The 21556-nt window shown below is 33.7% G+C and overlaps 1 protein-coding gene across 1 annotated transcript; it reads right to left on the bottom strand.

Moving 5' to 3' along the window:
- Positions 1-1613: 1613 nt before the first annotated feature.
- On the bottom strand, positions 1614-20053 carry LOTGIDRAFT_52425 (hypothetical protein; the record flags this gene model as incomplete). The annotated part of the gene is made up of 4 exons (XM_009058600.1): positions 1614-1740; positions 2170-2269; positions 7490-7961; positions 19754-20053. Coding segments are annotated over 4 exons (999 nt in total), but the record flags the coding sequence as incomplete, so codon positions are not given.
- Between the last annotated feature and the right edge of the window lie 1503 nt (positions 20054-21556).

Genomic DNA, 21556 nt, shown 5'->3' with positions numbered 1-21556 from the left:
TTCATGAAAAAAGTGAGGTCAAGTTTTCCTTCGCCAAAACTTACGTAAATATCAATTTGTTTTCCTAAACTTAAGTAGGTAAAGGATCTGAATTACATAATATGCTTAGGAGCAGGCATTTCTCATGGTTAATATTAGCAGATTCGTAAAAGGTTCATTTTCCTTTTATGACATAAACCTAATAGGATTTTCTACATTTTTTGTTCATGATATTTCGTCTCTGAACAAAAAAAAAAAACGTTTTGATATTATGTACTTAAACATATTTACTGGCCCCTATACAAAAAGCGTTGAGCATAACAAAAACAAAATCCAAGAGAATATTTCTGTCTAAAATCTGCGACATCGATGACGCATGAATCGTGTCTCAGTCTCTATTGAAGCATTAACCCTCTAAAAGCAAATTATTCTGGACTTATTCAGTCTTTAAAACTGGACATGGTAAGTTCTTCTGTATGACAATTACTGTAGTTACTTTGAGAAAATGTCATTGTGTAGGTCTCGGCTCGGGGACGACGAAAAGGTTTCTTGTAGACGCTGGTAAAACAATAACAAACTGTTTTGAACTCTTTTCGAAATTTAACTGAAAAAGACAATTTAATTACTGATTATCACATAAATCAATAAGTGTCAACCTTATCCTTTCACAAAAAAGTTTCTACTAAAAATGATACATCACGTCAAATACGCTCACTTCGACTGCGGGTCATAGAACAAGGAACTTTCCCATTTGATCGACATTTTTCTGGTCATCACCAGCTCGAGGGAATTTCTTTTTTAGAAAATTGAAGGTGCTATTATCTAGGATTTGTTGTAAGGAAAGCTCCCAAATTTGAACATGATCAACTTAGATCAAAATATATACATTCTGCTATAGCATTTGGCAATGTATATTCAAATAAAGATATGTAGCCTGTTTTCGTGTGGGCGTATAGTTAATTCACACAATTTCCTTTCTATGGAATCAGCGGAGGGAAGTGAAATGCTTTTCGTTTGATCGGTGAGAATTGGAAGGAAATTACTTTCTCTTGATGAGACTACCGTCTCACACGGGATGACTTGCACGTTAATTACAGGTTCTTGACATGCACTACATGATTTTCTCTGGTCAATAAAATACTGATTCAAAGACGTATAACTACGGTTTATTTGTATACATGTAACATAAAAATAACACGTTATATTGTTATATTATTCTACGAATAGATAATGTGTCAAGGTAGTCATTAAATGTAAGAGAAGTTGGGACTCGACAGACGCATTAGCAATTTCAGAAGGAAGTTTTCGTCTCCATGTATGCCTCAATTCTTATGGGACATATTTTGATACAACCTTTGCAATATTCTTCTGCAGGCTAATAACACTATTCTGACAAAATTTACCCCTTTGTACATTACATCACATCTGTCATCATTAGTACAACCCAGAGCACAATTGGAATCCATAACTAGCATCTCCTTTAAGATGGCGTTGTCCACTTGAATGGCAATTCGATTCCAAATATTTTCATAATTGACAGGCTATGTTCATATCTATATCATTTATTTAAGTATTAGTATTCATTATCTAAGATATGACAATCTCCATAGATAGCCATTTAAAAGCTAAACAAACCACCTACCACTCATGAAATTATAAATGACTGGATTGATTGAGCTGTTTAAATAGGGTAACCAATGTGATGCCAGTGACTGTAAAGTGGCTTTCTCTTCATCTAGGTCCACCAATACCCCAAAATATCTACAAAACATTAATAAAAAAATTATGAGACGTCTACCATTTTACGCTTACCAAGTAACCTCTTTCAGTGCCTAAGCTTCAAGAAATATCGCATCTTAATTCTATTTTTTTTTTCTGATCATGACTAAAAGGTGGTCCCTATTATGGTTATGGATTCGTGCTGCGAAATCTTTCAATAATCGTATTGCCATCTGTGTATTAAAGTCGTGTTCTTGTCTGTTGTCGATAAACAAGTAATCTTTGCATATCCATTCAAAGTCAGTCCAATCATGTCGATCGAATCACTGTAAATTCAAAACGTATTCCATGTCACGGCCATGATCAGATGATGTATTTGCTGCTTCGTTTCGTGGAAAATACTCGTGCCAGAATTGAAATGTCATTGAATTGGATTTCTAGAACTAAAAACCTCGGGGATTAGCAACAAACCTTAACATATTGAGCAGATGCACAGGTAAATAACATAAAGCAAACACAACAACAATCGTAATCAACATTTTAGCAGCCCTTCTTCTGGATTGTAACTTATCTTCTGTATTATTTCCTTTACCATCAATCATTGATTTTCTTCCAGCTACAAATAAAGCATTTTCTTTTTCAAAAATCAGCCTCGCACACTTATTTCACAAGAGCATGCCCTTCTTCGTACACACATACCCACAGCACTTCTTATCGTGGACCACAAAGTCAAAGGAATTTTCGTGAAACGCATTCGTCTATAGTAAAAGTACTAGCAATAAAAGTGAACGACAACGTTCATGTATTCATCCCATACTTCCAACAGTTTCATTTCTGTTTCTGGAACCAGACATAGTTTACTGAAACCTGTGGAATTGTCTATTTTAAAAGTCGGTTAATATTTACACCTCAATTTACATCCTTTTTAACTTTCATTACAGCTGTTTTCACCTATAGACATAAATGCGACTCCCCAGACAAAAAGATAGATTGACTGTCAAGCAAAATAAATATCACGCTGGAAAAATGGAAATTTCTTGCTCCAAAGGGAACTGTGTTTCTTGTGGACTCTTCTTGTAGTACTTGATTTTAGTAGACATACTTATTTTGACTTCGTTATTTCATCATTTATCTATCACAACTAGTGATCATTAAACTACTACGCGGTGGGTGTCTTAAGATGTCGCAACGATAGAAATCGTTATTGTTTCTTCGTTTTCATCATTTATTTATCACGGCGAGCGAATTTGTAGTGAGTAGCTGTAGATTTGCATGTATACGTTTTCTGGGATGGAGGATTACCTGGGTACTCCCGAGGGTTAATGTAGAAATATTTTAGATAAATTTACAGACATGACCATTGTATCAAATCGTATTGTGTAGTACGAAAAAGCAACTGAACACATATAAAATCGAATTAAGATCCATGAAGAGAATATCATTTCCTGTGCCATTCGAGCGGCGCTATCGACAAATCGTGATCACTCTAGATCACGACCTTGAAAATCATTGCAACTACAATTCTATCCGATCTAGACATGTGTATGATCACATCTTACCAGATTAGCTCAACCTACAGACTCTTATCGTGGTCATCGTGTGATATCAGGAAAATACTGTCGGATTCATCTACTCTCAACTGAATCTCCAGTCAAAACCAAATCAAAAGTGTCAAAGGAGAATTCTCAGCGAGTTTATTATCCTTTCTTATCCGAACACAGCATATGTTTATTTAGTACTGATATCTTGATCGTAAAGATATCCTGTACATGTAATTTTAATCGATACACTCAATAAAGGACATCCTGTAGAAACATATTTGGATACATCTGACTAACAAGGCATTACATTAGATTAGAATATATTTCGACATCAGATAATATATGACATGAATATAGTGGCTCTGTGAACTTGGGGATTACTATAGCCACATTAATTTTCCGCTTGCCCAACTTGATGGTCATTTTCAGATAATGGGTCTGTCCTTAGAGGTGTCACATAAGAGTTTCAGCTGAATTAAGAAAATCTAATAATGGTCTGCTACCAAATCTTAGATATGTTGAAATATGGAATAAATGCAAAGTCTCGACTAAAATCGACAAGCAAAGCCTTACTAAACAATTGATCTGTTTTAAACGAAAACTTTAAGTAAACGTCTGTTGGAATAAATGACCCATCAGTTTAAGATCATATCGCTTAGCCAACTAGAAGCTTGGTTATGGCAACTATGTCGAACGACGAGTTGACAGACCCGATCGCAGAGTTGCGGAAGAATGAAAATTTCTTTCCTCGCTGCTGTTAGTTATCACAGTGGATCTCAAGTTCTAGGCTTGTTCACAGATAATAGTTGAGAATTTAAGAGCTAGTAATCGACCTCGTGGTGTTCCTTTCCAACTGAAAAATCTATAAATGACCCAATAGCATTTAAGCATTCAATAATTTTAATCCAAAAGTTAAGTAAATGGCATGCGATATTTTAAATGTCTTGTCCCACTACACCCCTGATTTGGCTACCATCATTGAGGTTCCAGACGATCAAGCCTCATATGAATAAATACCAGATATTACACCCCAAGAAATAATCAGACAGGGATGATGTCCTCTGATTTTGTTTATAGATTTTGAGAAATTAAACTGTTAAATGTATATGACACAATTACCGAGTAAAGTAATAAATCTCCACAGATGATGTCTTACACATTTAGGTCACGAAGCGACTGCAGCTGCGACCAGTGCATTGTCGATGAATAATTTCAAGAAGTATGAAAGATATCAATTCATGTAACTTGTGGGAATATAATCTTCTGAAGATTCGCATTCCCTATCGATAAAACTTAAAAGCTGGCAAACGTATCGCAGTTCAGAATCAAACCCTCACAAATCCGTTCGTCGACAAAATCAAGTCAAAAGAGTATTGTATCTTTGTCGTCATGAAATTAGGTCGAGCATTCGGTTATCTCTTGACAATTATTTCTGGCCCGATTCGTCCAGAACAAAATCTGTATGCCTCCTTATGATTTATTATATTAGTAAATAATATGAGAACGAGAGTTCAAACACAGTATTAAATATTTAAACTGATAGTTTCCAATCCCATGTTAAATTTAATATAAGGAAATTAAGTTTTCCTCGACTTCATCATATTTAATCTAAGTTGCCTATTATCATTTTCACTTCAAAGTGCTCGAGGCTAAAAAACATATTGATAGAACACTTCATTGGAACGTTATAATTCATGGCACTAAATAGAGCTATGTTGAGGTTCAATGTGACACTATTGACAATTGGTCCATCTGTATGAGATTTGTTGGAATTAGCTCAAGATATTTGAACGAGTTATGTACGTTTGAGCTACAGTGGTTCAACAAGTAAAGCGCTTGATTGCATTATTGAAGGATCTTTGTTAGATCAAGGCAGTGGTCGAGGTAAAGTCTTCATATGATTCAACCCGGCCACCCAAGGAGGGGATTACATGTTTTGTCGTAATCATGGGAAATTAAGTACTAACTGAAGGCTCAAGTGTACTACATGTTGTGTATGTAAAGAATCTCTAAACTTAAATGTTCCTCGGGAAAACGGAAGTACCTCAAGGTGAATGCACCTTATTTTGACTGTTGTTTGTGTTATTCAAATGAGACTCGAAGCACCACATTGTCTTTTTACCATTATTTTGTTTCATTGTCCCTGCCAAATAGAATCTTTTTCCTCAGAAATTAGACTAACATTTTTTAAAGATGTCCTTGGGGACGCATTATGTTCAAGATGGTTCGTTTTAGTGGGCCTTATCTGTCACCAACTCTGTCAGCTATCGTCAATTTGTCTGTATCTTCAATCAGGTTTGCCTCGTAAGCGATGAAGGTTGGTTGTAATAAAAACCCGATACTCCATTTGGTACTGATTTGGCATGTTAATATATGGCGACATCATTAAAGAAGTGGGCTTCCGTACAATATTGACTTCTACAATTGTCTATTTTATCGATAATCCGTCAAGGCACACTGCATCGGGCGCCTCGTCTATTCCAACCTTAAGACTGCTGCAGAAGCAAAAAATTAGTATGACATTAAAGGTTGTTAAATATCTGGTGATCACTGGTCATGTGGATATGTCTATATACTTGCTTGTATTTACGTTTAGAGTCAAATGCACTATTTCAAAATAATTTGAATAACTACTGACGTAGGTAACTGTTTCACTGTCTGATTCGTATAGTACAATTTAGTTAAAAAAAAAAATTCGGTATGTAAATCATGGAAAGCTGCCAATAAGTAATTCATTAAATGGAAGTAATGAAATCTAGAAATTCACGAGAATAGATAGTTACGACTTTTTACCTCTAGCATCAACATAAAATTATGATGAATGAGAGGAAATATACTGAAAGGGAAAACAGAAAACAATAATGAAAATTCTTGTAGAAATTTCAGAACATTGGCTTTCATCAATACAATTAGAAATCCAGTCAGATTGTTATGTATGCCTCATTTCACTCGTTAACACATAGTTTATGCTTCATTCTTGATGCCAATATCAAAAAGACTAGAGTCGTGTTCATGTCATTATACGTTTCCTTGCAATAAGTTGTGGCACATTTCACTTAAACTTCCACTTAATAATTCTACTAAGTAATATAATCAAGACTTTACTTTCACTTCATTTTACAAACGTCAAAACAATTCCTCTATTATCTTCAACAATCCAGCTTATTCGTTTTCACTTTTACTCAAAGGTCTATCACAGTTGTATTAAAGAGGTATTCCGTTTCGTTGTTTTTTTGTAAAAAGTTTTCATTATCAAAAATGTAAATTATACCTGAAAATATTTCTAAAGTGTCCTATTTATATCTATGTATCATCTTGATCAAACTGCATTGGTTTTGAAAGGGTTAATTAAAAATGGAGAATAATCATTGTTATTTTGGAAGTTTGACCTAGTTTTGTGTTTAGCTTTATATTTGCTAGATATTATTAGTTGAAACGTTCATAAAACGAAGGAGACATATTTCTCTACAATTAGGCGTTTATTTACTTAAATCCGCACAGTAGTTTTCTAACAGCTTCCAAACAGCATAACGAACTTAAAAACCTTACGTAATGTTTTTAAATATTTTAGGCGTTTAAATATTAACTGCTTGATTCTTTTAGTTAAAAATTTCAGATAAAGGGCATATTTTTCTAGATTTTGGTGCATAGTTTTCACAAATTTGGAAATAAAATTTGACCTTAAAAGAAAGCAGAATGTCCCTTTAAATACCACACTAGCATATATCTTTATGATATCCAAAGATAAAACTCATTTTAAATAACCATCCTCTTAAAGATCAAACTATTTTTTTTGTAGATAAGCCATTGTCAAGAAGATATTTTCTTCATTTGGTCTAAAAGCTATTCCTGATCATGGCATATGCAATTTTTTAAAAAAAATAATCTATTAATATCATAGAAACGGTACAAATTCTAGTTTTTACCACTATGAGAAATGTTATTTTAATTTAAAAAAGATGATGGCACGTGTCCTTAATTTAGTAGTTTGAAAGTGATTGATCTTAAATTCTCCGAAATCAAGTTTTGACATTGTGTCTTTAAATGGTATGGTATACGTATATGTATTTTACCAACTGATTGAGTTTTTCGTATTAATTAAAAACAAATTTACATTCGGTTCGTCAAAAGCTCATCATTTATAACATTTTAACATGTTTTTTTGCTATATTGACATCAATGTTCAACAGCCTAACAGTTTGGACTAATATTAGTCCCGTCAGTCCACTTAAATGATGAAGCCGTCGTACTTTTTATCATTGAAAGTGTTATGGATGGCTTACGTATAGCTCTATTGGGGGAAAATAGCAGACTGGCCGACGTAAGCAAAAAAGACAGCTCATACTTACGTATTTCTCCGGGTATTTCTTTACGCCACAAAACGTATGCTATATTAGCATAAGTGAGAGCCATTAAAGTCAAAGGGAATAAATACATAACTATCATTAATGCTGTTTGGTAGATTGATTGTACCCAAGGATCCCAAGATGGACGACAAGATGTCAATAAGAACGATGTAAATGGCGGTTTGTAAACGTATGGGTAGGTTTGGGCAACAACTAGCTCAGGTAATGCTGCACCTGCCGAAACAATCCAGATGATGATGATCATATTTCTGGCCCTCGATAATGTTGATTTGAATCTCAGTGGATGACAAATAGCGTACCATCTCTCAATGCTGATAGCACTCAACGTCAGAACTGATACAGATACCGACAGATTCTGAAATATATAAATTGTATACTTCTTGTTAACTTTTAATAAATCTAACACACAAATTGGGTGCAAATTTTTGATTAAATTAATATGTATACACCAATTTTAGTGATTTCATTAAAGTTCTTATTAAATTAAACGGTAATATTTGTTAGCCGTGAAGCAGCTCTTCCATATGTTTAAAAATGTACCTTTTGACGCTTATGGCATATATTCATCTTGATGAGAAGGAGTACACTGTAAAATGCTATTCCTGCTTTGCTATTAAGAAATAGTGGAACAGCTATTCTATATCATGGTAGAGAAGGGCTTATTTAGGGAAAGAAACTCTAAGACTTGCTCTTGCAATGATATAAATAAGAATAATCAATACAAGAGTTCGAAATCATTCTTGATCAACGATAGTTTTAACTGTAAGCAAAGTTGAATTGCTAACATATATTCGACACCGTGTTTTTCAACTTCTCTTGGAGGTTTTACAATGATAGTTTGACTGTAGACTTGATCGAGGACTTCACACCGTTACAAAGTTGTACTACAGTAGAAGGCAAGTGATATCCAAGATAATTCAAGGGCACTTTCTTTATGATAACTTGAGTTGGGTTTAAATCCCTAGTTGCAGGGACCAATATACTAAAAATTACTGTCTGTCAAGTCGAACAGTCCTTATTACGAACTCCAGATAAAACCAAGAATTAATTATTTCCATGGACTCCTGAGATCTAGTTATACAAAGCTAGACAATGATTTACACGACCCGTGCTCTGTAATTAGTATACAGTCAAACGAATTTCCAATCTCTCACAAGGGATCATGGAAATAATGAGTTGTTGACAATCATATCCGAAGCGTTTATGATGTGGCGTTCGAATTGAAAATTCCACTTCTTTGGGTGATATTTTAGTGAATTGTCTTTATTGCTAAACTCTCAGATGAATACTATGACAATCGTATGCATTTCGTAAGTTGATTGAGAAAATCACTTAAAATGAAATATTTTAGACAATGAGTTATGTTTCCATATACAATAAAGAAGGACCAGCCAAGGATAAGTAAAAGGAATCGTCATACGGCCCAATTACTACATGCATTTTCATGAAGATCTAATTGAAATGAGTTAAAAAGCAGCAAATGGAGGACAAGAGTCGACTTGTGTCTGTATATTCGGCGGAGTTTTACCCCCCTTTACCAAATTCAGGTGGAAATCATTCTCGGGACCTCCTTACCTCGTATGGCGGATTGAAGACAGACTTTTCAATTTGATCTCATGGTAATTGAAAACCGTTATCTGATATAAATGATTAAGATGTGATTTACATCTGGAAGACGAGATACCGTTATGTTCCATCTTATTATACAAATACCAATATTCATCTGTCACCTGCACTTAATAACTTATCACATAAATACATCATTAAATGCTCTACAGTTTTTTACATAAAATAGTGAGCCCTTTCTAAACTTTGCATAAGTATTGGAAACACTGACAGCATCCATTCCAAGTCAAGACATCTGCGAGCTTGCAGTTCAACTAAATTAAGCGTTTAATGACGTAGCTATCGCAAAAGGCTGTAGCAGCTTTTCGATACGGACATCATATATACGTTTAGCAATAGCCAATGTTATTCTAGCAACTCTTTTAACAAGGTTTCATTTACGGTTGATTTTTTTTTTCAAAAAAGTTCCTAATTTGTTTGTCTTCCTTTTCTTTTCATGTGTAATCTTATTGGTCATATATCTTTTTAAATTTGTCCTGGTGGATAAAAGTTTTAATTAAATTATTTGAAGCAAACTGATACAAAAAGTCGAATTGTGGCTTTGATTCCACCAAGAGATCTATTTAGTGCACTTAAAGCTTTAGTAGCCTTCTCTAGGGAGTCGTTATTGATAAGAATAAATTAGCCTTTTGGCATATTGAGTGAATCTTCACCGCCTTTTTCAATCTCTTTACTATATTTATTGAAGAAATAATCAAGTAAAAGATGGCCGTAAATAATTTCATCACTCTATAGTCTTATTGACTTGTTGTAAACATGTAGCATTCTACAAATTGATATATTTATCTTTAGTTGTGAAGATTTCATTGTGTTTCAATCATCGACGTGTATCAATACAGATTTGTTGATCGTATTCTTGTTTAAACAATCTTTCTTCCACTGGTTTGACTAAGATGAATTAAAGAGCCACTAGACAACATGTGGAAGTTCTGTTTAGTGTTTAATCACAATGGGCTATGACGGTAAGTCCAATAAAAACAACATCCAACAACAAAAACGCACAAAAGGCAACAAACCTGCGCTCAAATATACACGAAGAAGACCATCATACCAAAATAAACGACCAAGTAAAGCTTTTTGCTCCCATTGCTCTTTAAACGTGGAACTTCATGGTAACAAACTGTGGAGGGTTTCGATAGAATCACTTATAGCATCACACCTTCCAATGGTACTTCCGTTCGAAGAGGTTATCCAACTAATTATATATCGTTGGTGTATTGTTATTTAACAGGCTTTAAACCAAGTTGCCAGTAGCCTAGGAATAGAATACCCTCAGAAATGTATTGGTTTTTTATACGCCCACTAGTTTTAGTCTGTAAACACTCTTAGGGCCCAATTCTTGACAGATTTTGATGAAACTTGGTAATATTATTCAGTATCGCCTCTAAAAGTTCAAAAGAAGTGTATACTGAAGGTTGAATGTTTCATACTGGTAAATGTTACTGTACTGCCAAATATTTTAATTTAAACTCAAAGCTGCTAGTGGGTGTATATTATCTTCCAAAAAAAAGGGAAAGCATTTCTATTTCTAATCTCTGTGTGTCTGCTTTTGTCATATTATACCTTCAAATTTTTATTCTAATTTTCTGTTGAAAATCGCATATTTGATCAATCAAATGCAATTCATTATTCTAAATCAAGCGACAGCGTGAGTAACGCTTTAATTTATTATTGATAAAACACACTAGAAGATAGATAAGTAAGTAATTAAATTTTAGTGAACTTAATAGTTCTTATCAAGGGAAATGATAGGTTTGTAATTTTCATATATTATACAGCACTAATACATCTAAATATCAGACTATTCGATCGGTTGGATCTCGTTTCAACGGTACTATCAAACTACAGCAAAAATTGCACTCGGTATATTGTATTATTCATATAATTTATTGAAGCTTGTATATTATGAATAGTTTAACATTGTTCCGAATGTAAAGTTATGGGCAAGATCGATGATTCGAACACAGACACCTGATATTATTTCGATGATTTTGTGTCTGAAAATATTCCCATGAGAGTCCCGACAAGCGCTCTTCAGACAAATTGTTCATATTATTAGGCAACTTAGTTATGCCTACAATTACCATGTATTACCACATAGATATTAAGACACAGCGTGGAAAGCTTAAAGGGATTGTATAGAGAATTTCTTTGTATGTGTATCGAATTCACAGCTGATGCATTTTTTTCGCACCATACCAAATTTTAGTCAAATTCTTGCAATTCCAATAAAACTAAGTAATTTATGGGCTACAACGGTTAACAGTTGAAGAAAATTTGCAACGACGACTGCATCATCCTTTTCGATTTCAAATGTCAGTATGAAATCGGAAAAAGGGTAGACTTTGTTAATTGTCTTGAAATAATTTCACTTACCGCACACAGCTTGAAGTTGCACCTATTCACCAGTCCAGTCAGTAGGAGACTATGTCATGCTGTATCTTAGTAAATATTTCTAGAATAATAGGCGTATAATGTCAGATTAGATACTCTTGCTTAACATTTTAAGCAGATATTACCGTTAAGCCGTAATTATATTACCAAGCTATTTTCAGATTCTTTCTCGAGATTCTCATAGAAGGTTACTAGTGTAAATAAGAAAAAATATAAAAATTGCAAATTGAAGACACATTTTTTCTGAATTATTTATTATTGAAGCATAATGCAATCTTTATAATAAATTTCTTCATCATATATCATTCAACATTTTAACTGTGAAACTCATGGATAAGAGGGCCGACCTCTCTGTTGAATTGAGGAAGCATACATGATTTTCAAGGCAAAACTATTATTCCAGAGTAAATGATGCTTGAGTAGGAAGTCAAGTCTGAGAATGTTCAAGTTTATTAAGAAAAGAAAGAGGCAAACAATTTTTTTCGAGGATATTAACTTCTGTTCACGAAGATACTTTCTTCCTGTGGATCCTTGTCCAACATGTTGGCATTGATTTTTTTCCGATTATCCGAACCTATTTACAGGTGGGTCGTCCGGAAAAAATAAAGTCACCAAACTTTCACACGCCGACTAGGATTAGAATCTACTACTAACATTTCAAACCGAACGAACAGCGTCATTCCAGCTCAATTTAATGTGGAAAAAATAGTAGGTCCTTATCCGTGTGGAGTTGTTGTCACAACGAGTGATTTGTTTTGATTGGCTACAATTTGACTACCAAGACAGCAGGGATCATTTTGATTGGACAATATTTTGTTATTTGTTTTGATTTGCTGAAATTTGATTACCAAAACAGCAGGGGCCCTTTTGTTTGGACAATATATAGCTATTTAGAATTATTATGCCTCTCATGATGTCATTTCTACTCTCCAATTGTTTCATTGAAGGCACTTGGATCCAAGTTATAATGTTACCCCTACTAATTAATCAACTGAGAAATTACGCCATACCACTAACGCATTTTTATTTAAGTAATTAAAATTGACGTAGCTTACATGAATATCAGTTAAATTCAAGTGTCAATAACTATATGAGGCCCACGAGAGTTTCACTTTGCTCCATTAGGTCTGCTTTTACGTTTAAGAGTACCTTGCAATTCGACTGGTGAAACTTATACTATTTCATGCTGGCTTGAGGTTTTCAGAATCACAAATAGTTTATTGAAATAGAGAGTTAGGCAATCTATGAGGCGGTAATTAGTAAATGGAATGTATTCAGTCTTAAAAGGCTATATTTGTGCGCGAGTGGTTTAGTAATGAAACTATTTGTTAGATTGAAATGTAACATGGTAGTGTAAATAGAGTGTCTTAATATTTTAAAGTCGAGATCAAGTCTGTTTTTATCAGTAGTCAATGGGGTTGAAGTAATTGAATAAATGACTTCCTTCAAATGGCCAGAATTATTGAGCAATGTGACCGAAATATCAATACAGTCAAGTTTTCCTATAATTTTATTAGACGTTTTAATAATGGAATATGTTCATTGAATGGCCATGAACAAATGCTCCTGTGTAAATGCATTTCAAGCAATCCAGTCAGTATTTAAATTTTAAACGAAACGAATTGTCAGGTAGTTTTTGAACTATGCATATAATTCCCACATGATGACGAGATAAGTCCTTCAGTAGATAGCTTTTTATATATGATAAAATCCAAGTTTTTAAAGTTAAGGATGGCCACATGGGAATCTGTGAACAGAATTCATATCTAACAATTGGGTTAATCTAATCAGAATAATGGTTTCAATATTAAGACCTTAGGACATTGTTACAATGTTTTAGAAAGAGATTATCATCATTAATTAAGTGAATAAGATGTAACAGTGATGTTTGTTGCTTTTAATGTTCTAACCAATTGAACCATTTGCATACTGGATAAATGTAACATTACAATTTACCATCGATGTATTCTTGTTATTGCATAGTCCTTCAACATTTGGATCAATATTATCTTTCTGTTTAATGGCAAAAAGGTTTCAGAATGTCCAATGTTTTACTTGAAAAATGGTCTCAATCATTAAAGTTAAACCCTTCGGTTTCTGAACCCTTATCACTTTACCACTTAATCAGATCAGGTTTTACAACATCCCTTAAAGATTATGTGAATCAGATGTAAAAGCGATATATTCTTCTTGTCGAGCTTTAATGTGGAACATCTTAACTTGGATCAAACAAGTAAATTACTAGCATGTTAGCTGTATGTAGAGGTCAGGTTAATGCACGATTCTTTAACTGTATTGTCTACATAATGAAACTTCCTCAAGTCTAAAATGTAGGAATGCTTTTACAAAAACTTGAAAATTGTTGGCAGAGTTTGATCTTGCAAGTAACAAAGTTTCAAGAAAGAAAAAAAAGGAAAACTTTTAAGTGCACTTTGAAGAAAGTATGAAAATAATTCAAAGTAGTACAACGCCATAAAGTGGTCAGACCTTTGAAAGAAATATGGCATGTTAAGTAAACATCAAATATTTGGTCGCTGATGATATTTCAAGCTGTATTACGGATGAAGGAAAGTGAACAACCTTATCCTAGTACAATACATATGGCAATAAATAAATTTAAGGAGAACTGATAGCGATCGAAGAAGACGATTTTTTTAATGGTCAAGCTATTTAAACAGTTTCACCGATAGGGCATCACCAAGTTCACCTAATAACTTTGCTTTCAAGTCACTATAATGTTTTTAAAGGACATATGACCAGAAATACACATGTAAGGTATAAATCGAAGTTTTATTTTCGGGCACAATTTTGATCCTGAGGGAAAATACTGTAAAATGTTATACGAAAACTGTTTGTTTTGTTAAGTCCTGGTCCAGAAAAATAAAAGTACCTTTCATTTTGTTGAAATCACCGCCAATTTTAGACATAATTACTTGGAAAAGGGGGCATTTTTATAGAGCTCGAACTTATGGCATGGAAATTCATTTGCAGTGTCCAGATGTGCGCAAAGGTTTTTTGGTTCTTCATAGAAATCAATTCTGTGATCAGCTTGGCTAAAATTAGATGCAATCTCTTGTATGATGAACTAAGCTCCATTTCAAATAGAGATTAACTTGGATTAGCAACATGTCATAGTTATTTCTGAGTTCATTCAAACTGACATTGAAAAAATGTTAGCATCTGCATTGTGCAGAATTGAAATATATATTATTTTATTATTACATATCATTGCTTGATAAAGACGAAAGCATCATCGTCGAAACGTCGCAAGTTATTTAATAAAGTAATTGTTATCCATATAATTGTGTCCAGTTATTATTACATATTGTTATATTATACACAGTTTCAAATTTTATCAATATTGTTGTCATATAACATTATTTTACTTAATCGATACAATGTACTGGCTGTACTATACTTGTGAAGTACACAATTTTATAAGTATCCAATGTAGACTTAAAAGCACTCGATTCTTTCTTAGTACCTCGTGTCTCTCATTAAAACCAAATTTAACCATCACCTTTTTTTCTTTCTTATCTTCACCCATCGTTAACTTTTATCTTAAATCATACATTAACAACTTAGACAAAAAGTGATGTATTTCAAAAGCTTTATTTATTGTATAACCAATGGCAAATAAGTTAAGTGCTTTTAAAGTAAGATTTCGCCATATAAAATATTGGTAAGAAATGATATATGATGTTCACGTCTTACTTTCTGCACATGAATGAGCCAATACAATGCTGAAAACTAGGGAAATTTAAAAAGGGTATAGTCATTAGTCAGTCAGAGCAAATAGTTTCCAGGCGTTTCACCATTCATGAAGAATATATCAGAAAACATTACAAGTTCATCCAAGTGGGATGTCTCAAACCGATTGAAACAACCTTTTGCCACCAAGAAGTGCGTTCATTTAATGAATCATATACTTAAGAACTCCGTCTGTATTGTCATGATTGTCTGTGTATCAGACCAACTTGTGAACCGATATACCTATCTGCCAATTCCTTGGCACCCATGTCAATAAAAATAATGCCCATAATATTACAGCCCGATTTGGATATTAGTCGGTAGCCATTTTTCTAGTAATAATAAGATCACCTCCACTCTGACTTTTTTTTAGGGTGATTGCAGCATCGCTGGCTGAAGAGTGTGAATCTGGAAGAGGATTATGTGGAGTAAGAAATGACAACAATCGACCGGTTATTGGTCTCCCAAAGGTAAGCTTAGAACTTTACATCCTATTATTGCATTAATGTATCACTCCTCCGTTTTTAACTATTGTGTAAGACATGAGATGTTAGCGATAACTAATTAAACTAAAATATCATATTTAATATAGCCTATTATATATAGAATGGATTTTTTTTTTTTTGCAATGCTCACGATTAGCTTATTCCTGTAATAGCATACATACACATTTTAATACAAATAGAAATATATACATCGTACTATAAGGATTAAGCAGCCTACGTTTATCCTACACCGAAATTCCAATTCGTTTAATGTACATATTATAATTAAAAGAGGATTTTTTAGAAGACAGATCTGTATCTATTTATTGCTAATGTTGTTCAAGAGTTGAACTTTCTGCAAGTATATTGACCCTTACCGATGTTATAGATCAAGACATATAAAACCAAAGAACAAGTTTGGCTTCATTTTCAGCATACTTTAATGAAATAATACTTAAAAGGCAATGTTTCATAAGGTTTTGAAATGGTCATATTTTGGCTTCATTTCTATTAAATTGTTTTAGGAATTGTGTATTATATAATTTATATAATTGTGTAACATGGATATTCTCGTGGAATGTTGTTTCGTGTTGTTGAAAATAATGTAACATGGTCGCATGTTACCTTTTGCAATGTTAAATGAGAAATCATTTTAATGACTTAACAACTGTTACAGTCCACAAAGAAACAAAAACATTTATTTTGTACAACGAAAGCGCAAATAAGACTCTCGCTGATCAACATCTCTTCCAGTTGTCCAAAGGCCATGGCGCCGGAACTTTCGTACCCTTTACAACTAGGTAGACTGTATATTGATGAAAGATTATTGCAGGCGCCAATCCAACGGTCACACCATATTTTATATGCTCTGGGCCTATTGAAGAGCATCCTGGTTTAGAGTAATGCCAAGCTACGCACAGCACAGTGCAACACTTTTTAGAGTAATTGTAAATTTTAATGATTTTGTGATTTGAAAATCTTTCAAATTAAGACATACTTTTGTGCCCTTTCAAGACAAATTGCTTCGAACCAAAACCTTTGTTTCACACAACATCCTCGGTAAACATTCACTGAAAGCTGGTAGAATTTTAACATTTCTGAAAGACCATTCGGTTATAACATCTATTTTAAAGGTAGCCTACTCGACTACCCGAAAACTGGCAAATCGATCGCAATTGATTACATCATAAGATCATGCCATTCCGTGACAAACTGTACCAATGATTATCTTTGAATGACATTTTGAAGTAGACAGAACAGAAGATAAGTAAGAACACTATTATGTACAATTGATAATGAAAAGTTGCGAGTATGGCGTTAAGATTGGTTTTTAAACTAGGAAAGTCGGCATTTCTATTATATAACAGAAATAGCGGATTGTATTATTAAATTGTCTAGGCAATCATATTTTAAATTTCTCTATATAAAAGGTGAAATTTGAATACATAATTTTTCAGACGAATATCAAATCTAATTTTAGAAAGCAAGCAATGATACCTTTGGTTATAAGTCATCATCCTACGATATTAAAATAAAGGTTTTCGATAATTACTGCTCAAATAAGAGTTCTATTCCATTCCATTTGATAGAAAATATGGCTTAAAGGGGCAGTATACAAACTATTCATTATTAAAAACGTTGTAAATTATAAGTGAAAATATGTTTAAAACGTGCTATTAAAATTTATGTATCTACTTGATCAAACTGAATATGTTTAAAAAGGGTTAATTAAAATCGGAGCGTACTAATTGTTAATTAAGCAGTTTCGGTGTAAATCTTTGTAATTGCTCGATATCATTAGTTGAAAACTTCACACGAAGGTAATATAAAACTTGTGCATCATTACGATGCTATTCACACATCACCGCTGCAGTAGACCGATCTAAAATTCAGCTCGTTCTATGATCTTTTAAATTAATATAGATCGAATAGCCCAATCAGTTAAATGCTAACCAAGCTCCTTCAATACCAACCGAGTACCAATTTGAATTTTACGGCTCAATTATATAGCGGAAATTTGGATGTCTTCCATTACGTGTTGCATTCTCATATATGTAATATCATCAGGGCAATACTGAACCAAATACTGCTTCTGGCTTAGTTATTATTACCAGATATATGTGGACACAGTATATCAATAAAGATTACACGTTTTGGCTCTCCCTTTGACAGCGAAATCTTAGTAGATTATTTGGCATATGTTTTGAATTTTCATCTATTCAAAAGCAAAGAGCATAACAACATTTGACTGCTCCTTTACTGGTACATTTCAGTATTAACTCTTGTCGATCATCTGTGATTTGACAATTGACTCGATCCGGTTTAGCCCCTAGAAGACCATCGTGGATAATGTGCAAAAGACAACTGAATCGAATACGCCAACCGTTCTTAACTGACTGAGATTTTACTTCCATCCTATCTGGAATGAAATAAGGGTATAACGACCTGCACTTGATTGCCGTGCAGAGGACATTGACTCATTGTGTCCATCTCTTTAAAAAGAGGCAAATAATATACGTATGTGGTGGAACATGCACAGGAAATAAACAAAGTTTGATAGTATTTTATCATAATTATTAGGAAAGCCAGACTCTTGCCTTCAGCAAACACATTGGTTTAATCGGATTTGTTATGATGAAAAGAAAACTTGATAATGTCAAGAGGTTTTATTAACCTTACAATACTCTGTATATTAATAAATGATGTTATTCCTGTACCTCTCCTTCACTTATCAATGATCCAAGATCTGGTATTTCCACAATGATAAATGAAAAATAAGATTAAAGAAAAACTCTCGTTTGCCTAGAGCATCATAATGTCTGTATCGTTGATTAAAATATTAAGCCGAACCCAGACATAGTTTTGGAAAATATTTCCATGATAATGACGTTCAAAACGTTTACTTACGACAAAAGTGACAATTCTTTCCTTATTAAAGTCAGAAAATGATTACGAGAGCAGGCAAAGAGTATGATAAATATAAAATATTCGGAAACAAATGTATAACGTGAAATGGTTAATTCGAGGGTAATTATACGATTTAAGCGTGAGATCAAAGTTGATTTAAACCGCAGAGTAGAGAAATACGTTTGGTTTGACGGTTGCACATTCTTTTCGAATACCATCTTTTGAAGGATTTCTACCCTCTCAGCTTGTGGCACAAGGATCCTAATAGCTATACATTTTTCATTTCGACCCCTTGCGGCTCACAACATAAACATAAAATTGAAGCAAATCATATGGTTACCTCGACCAAAATACCAAGTGGTCTGGTCTGGTATCTATTCGTTTAATTAGGACTATTTTTTTAAGAATAATTTCAAACTCGAACCAATATCATTCATTATGGTCGTACAGGCGTAATAATGGTACAAAAGAATCTTCGAAAGCGTTAGCGAACCCAAGGGAGTTATATCTTTAAAAAAAATTGAAGTTTGAATAGTATATAATGTGTACGAAAAATGGTTTAAGAAGCTTGATAAATGAAAACAGCACAGATGATTTCTTAGCAGGCGAATTAATAGGATACATTCACTTATTGTTTCCGTGGGCACCTGGTTATGTCATGCATTTCCATCGCAAATGACCCAAGATAGCTAATTGCCTCACTGTGTCTTTTATTGGTGTTTTAGGTATCTTAATTTGCAAAGTGGGTAGGCTTCTTGTCTTCATGTAATACATGAAGAACTTTCAATTATCCCATTTATCAGTTTTCGTTGTAGGTTCATAAAAAATACTCTTGAGCATCAAATTGAGCCGTGTTGTCTTTCAAATCAGTCGTAAAGTTATATAAAACTGATATGACTATTTAAACATTGAATGTCTATCAATATTGACACAATATTCCCGAACATATAATTGAGTTATGACAATAATATAAGTTCTTACGTACCTGAAGAAACAAGAGAAGTTTACACATAGTTAAACCTAGAAACCAGGTAAATGTGATATCCTGAACCAGCGTTGGTGGCAAACATAAACTAATCACCAGAAAGTCACCAATAGCTAAATTAACAATAAATACATTGGTCACTGTTCGCATGCTGTGATTCTTCCACACAGCAAAAACCACAAGAGAGTTGCCCACAAGTCCCATAATAAAAGTCAAAAAATAAATGACAACAAATATCCATTCTGCCCAGCTGGGTGTTATATGATTATTTAGATATTCCTCATAATCTTCAAGATCATAACAGTATTCATTCCAACATTCGGTCCCATTGTCTGTATTATTGAAAGTGTCATTACCCGATAAAACAGTACTATTCAATTCAGAAGCCATATTTTTCTAATAAAAAGTTTGTCATTTAACTCCCAGACGTTTGTAGGGCATTATCATCCACAAGTTTACATCTGTCTCAATCGCATAAGTTGCTGATTGTCCATGATGCCAACCACATGTTCTTCGGTAAACTGAACCGCTCCGAGTATGACAAAAAGTTTTGTTCTACAAGAGAACCGTGTCGGAGTTGACTGCTAGTATTTGTGGATTAATAGTCCTTCGTATCGACAAATCACACTTCTTACTACTCAAATCGCTGCTAAATCTATTACATGTGATGCGTAGATCTATCTTCACAGATAATTTCAAGATTCACCAGTTAGTAAAGAAACGAATGAGAGAGATTGTCTTCCCTGTTGGTTGTTGATTGCCAGCACGCTGTAAAAGAAATCAGATGTTGTTTTTGTTGATGGAGTACTCTATTACCTTACTACTGTCTATCTTCATATCCTTTCATCATTTTACGTTTTTTCACCAGTTGTCTTCAATTTACTGGAGGTCTTTTTGTTTAATTTTTTTTATCTCTTTTACTAACTGATGTCTTAATCTAGATGAGCTACAGGTTTTTCCTGTCAGTCATCAGTTTAAAGGTGAATCTCGACATGAAACGGTCGAATAGAAATAACTCAGATAAACTAACCACGATTAGAGCCAGTGCTCGAAGGTATCAGCAACACACTTTTTGAGGTTAAAGAAGAATAACCCTCGACAGCGTTATCAAAAGTGCCAATACATACATCAAACGCAACTACAAGTATACAAAACACGGGTAAAACAAGGCCCAAAGCGCCAAGTTGGAATCAGCTCACAATATATTAACTAAGCGACCAATCAAATGTAAGGCGTTAATCGGATACTTCAAACACAAATTGACATATGTTACAATATGCATCACAGTTGTTCGCTGTAGATTTCGGAAGCAATGAGCACTAATGAACTATTCTTATTTAGTGAATCCTTTACCTTACAAACATCTTCAATGGCCTGCCTCGTAACAATAGACGTAATTACAAGAGTTACGTAAAATTGCCTTCATTTAAAATCTGCATTTGTATTGGTTAAATTTTGTCTGTCCTGGTACAACGTGAACACATCAATGACATATTTAAAGCTAGATCATGCCACTAACCAAGATTATGACATAAAAATTAAGTACATTTCTTTTTTAGCCAGCCACAATCAGTGTCTCACGACACAGGCTCGCAAACTTGGGTTGGAACCTATGATTGTCTGTTATCTGGAAAAAATTGACTTCATCGTACTTTGCATGTCGTTGTCCGTCTCTATGGAATAGCCAAGTAAGAACTCATTTCCTATGTACACTTATTTCAGATAAAGGGTGACACTCGATGTATTAACGATAAGTTTTTTTGTAATAACGTTATAAGAAAATGCCGTATGTCGTATGCTGAA

This window comes from Lottia gigantea (genome assembly GCF_000327385.1).
Source record: "Lottia gigantea unplaced genomic scaffold LOTGIsca_35, whole genome shotgun sequence".
In the NCBI taxonomy this organism is placed as follows: domain Eukaryota; kingdom Metazoa; phylum Mollusca; class Gastropoda; family Lottiidae; genus Lottia; species Lottia gigantea.
This window is presented reverse-complemented; position numbering and strand designations above follow the sequence as displayed.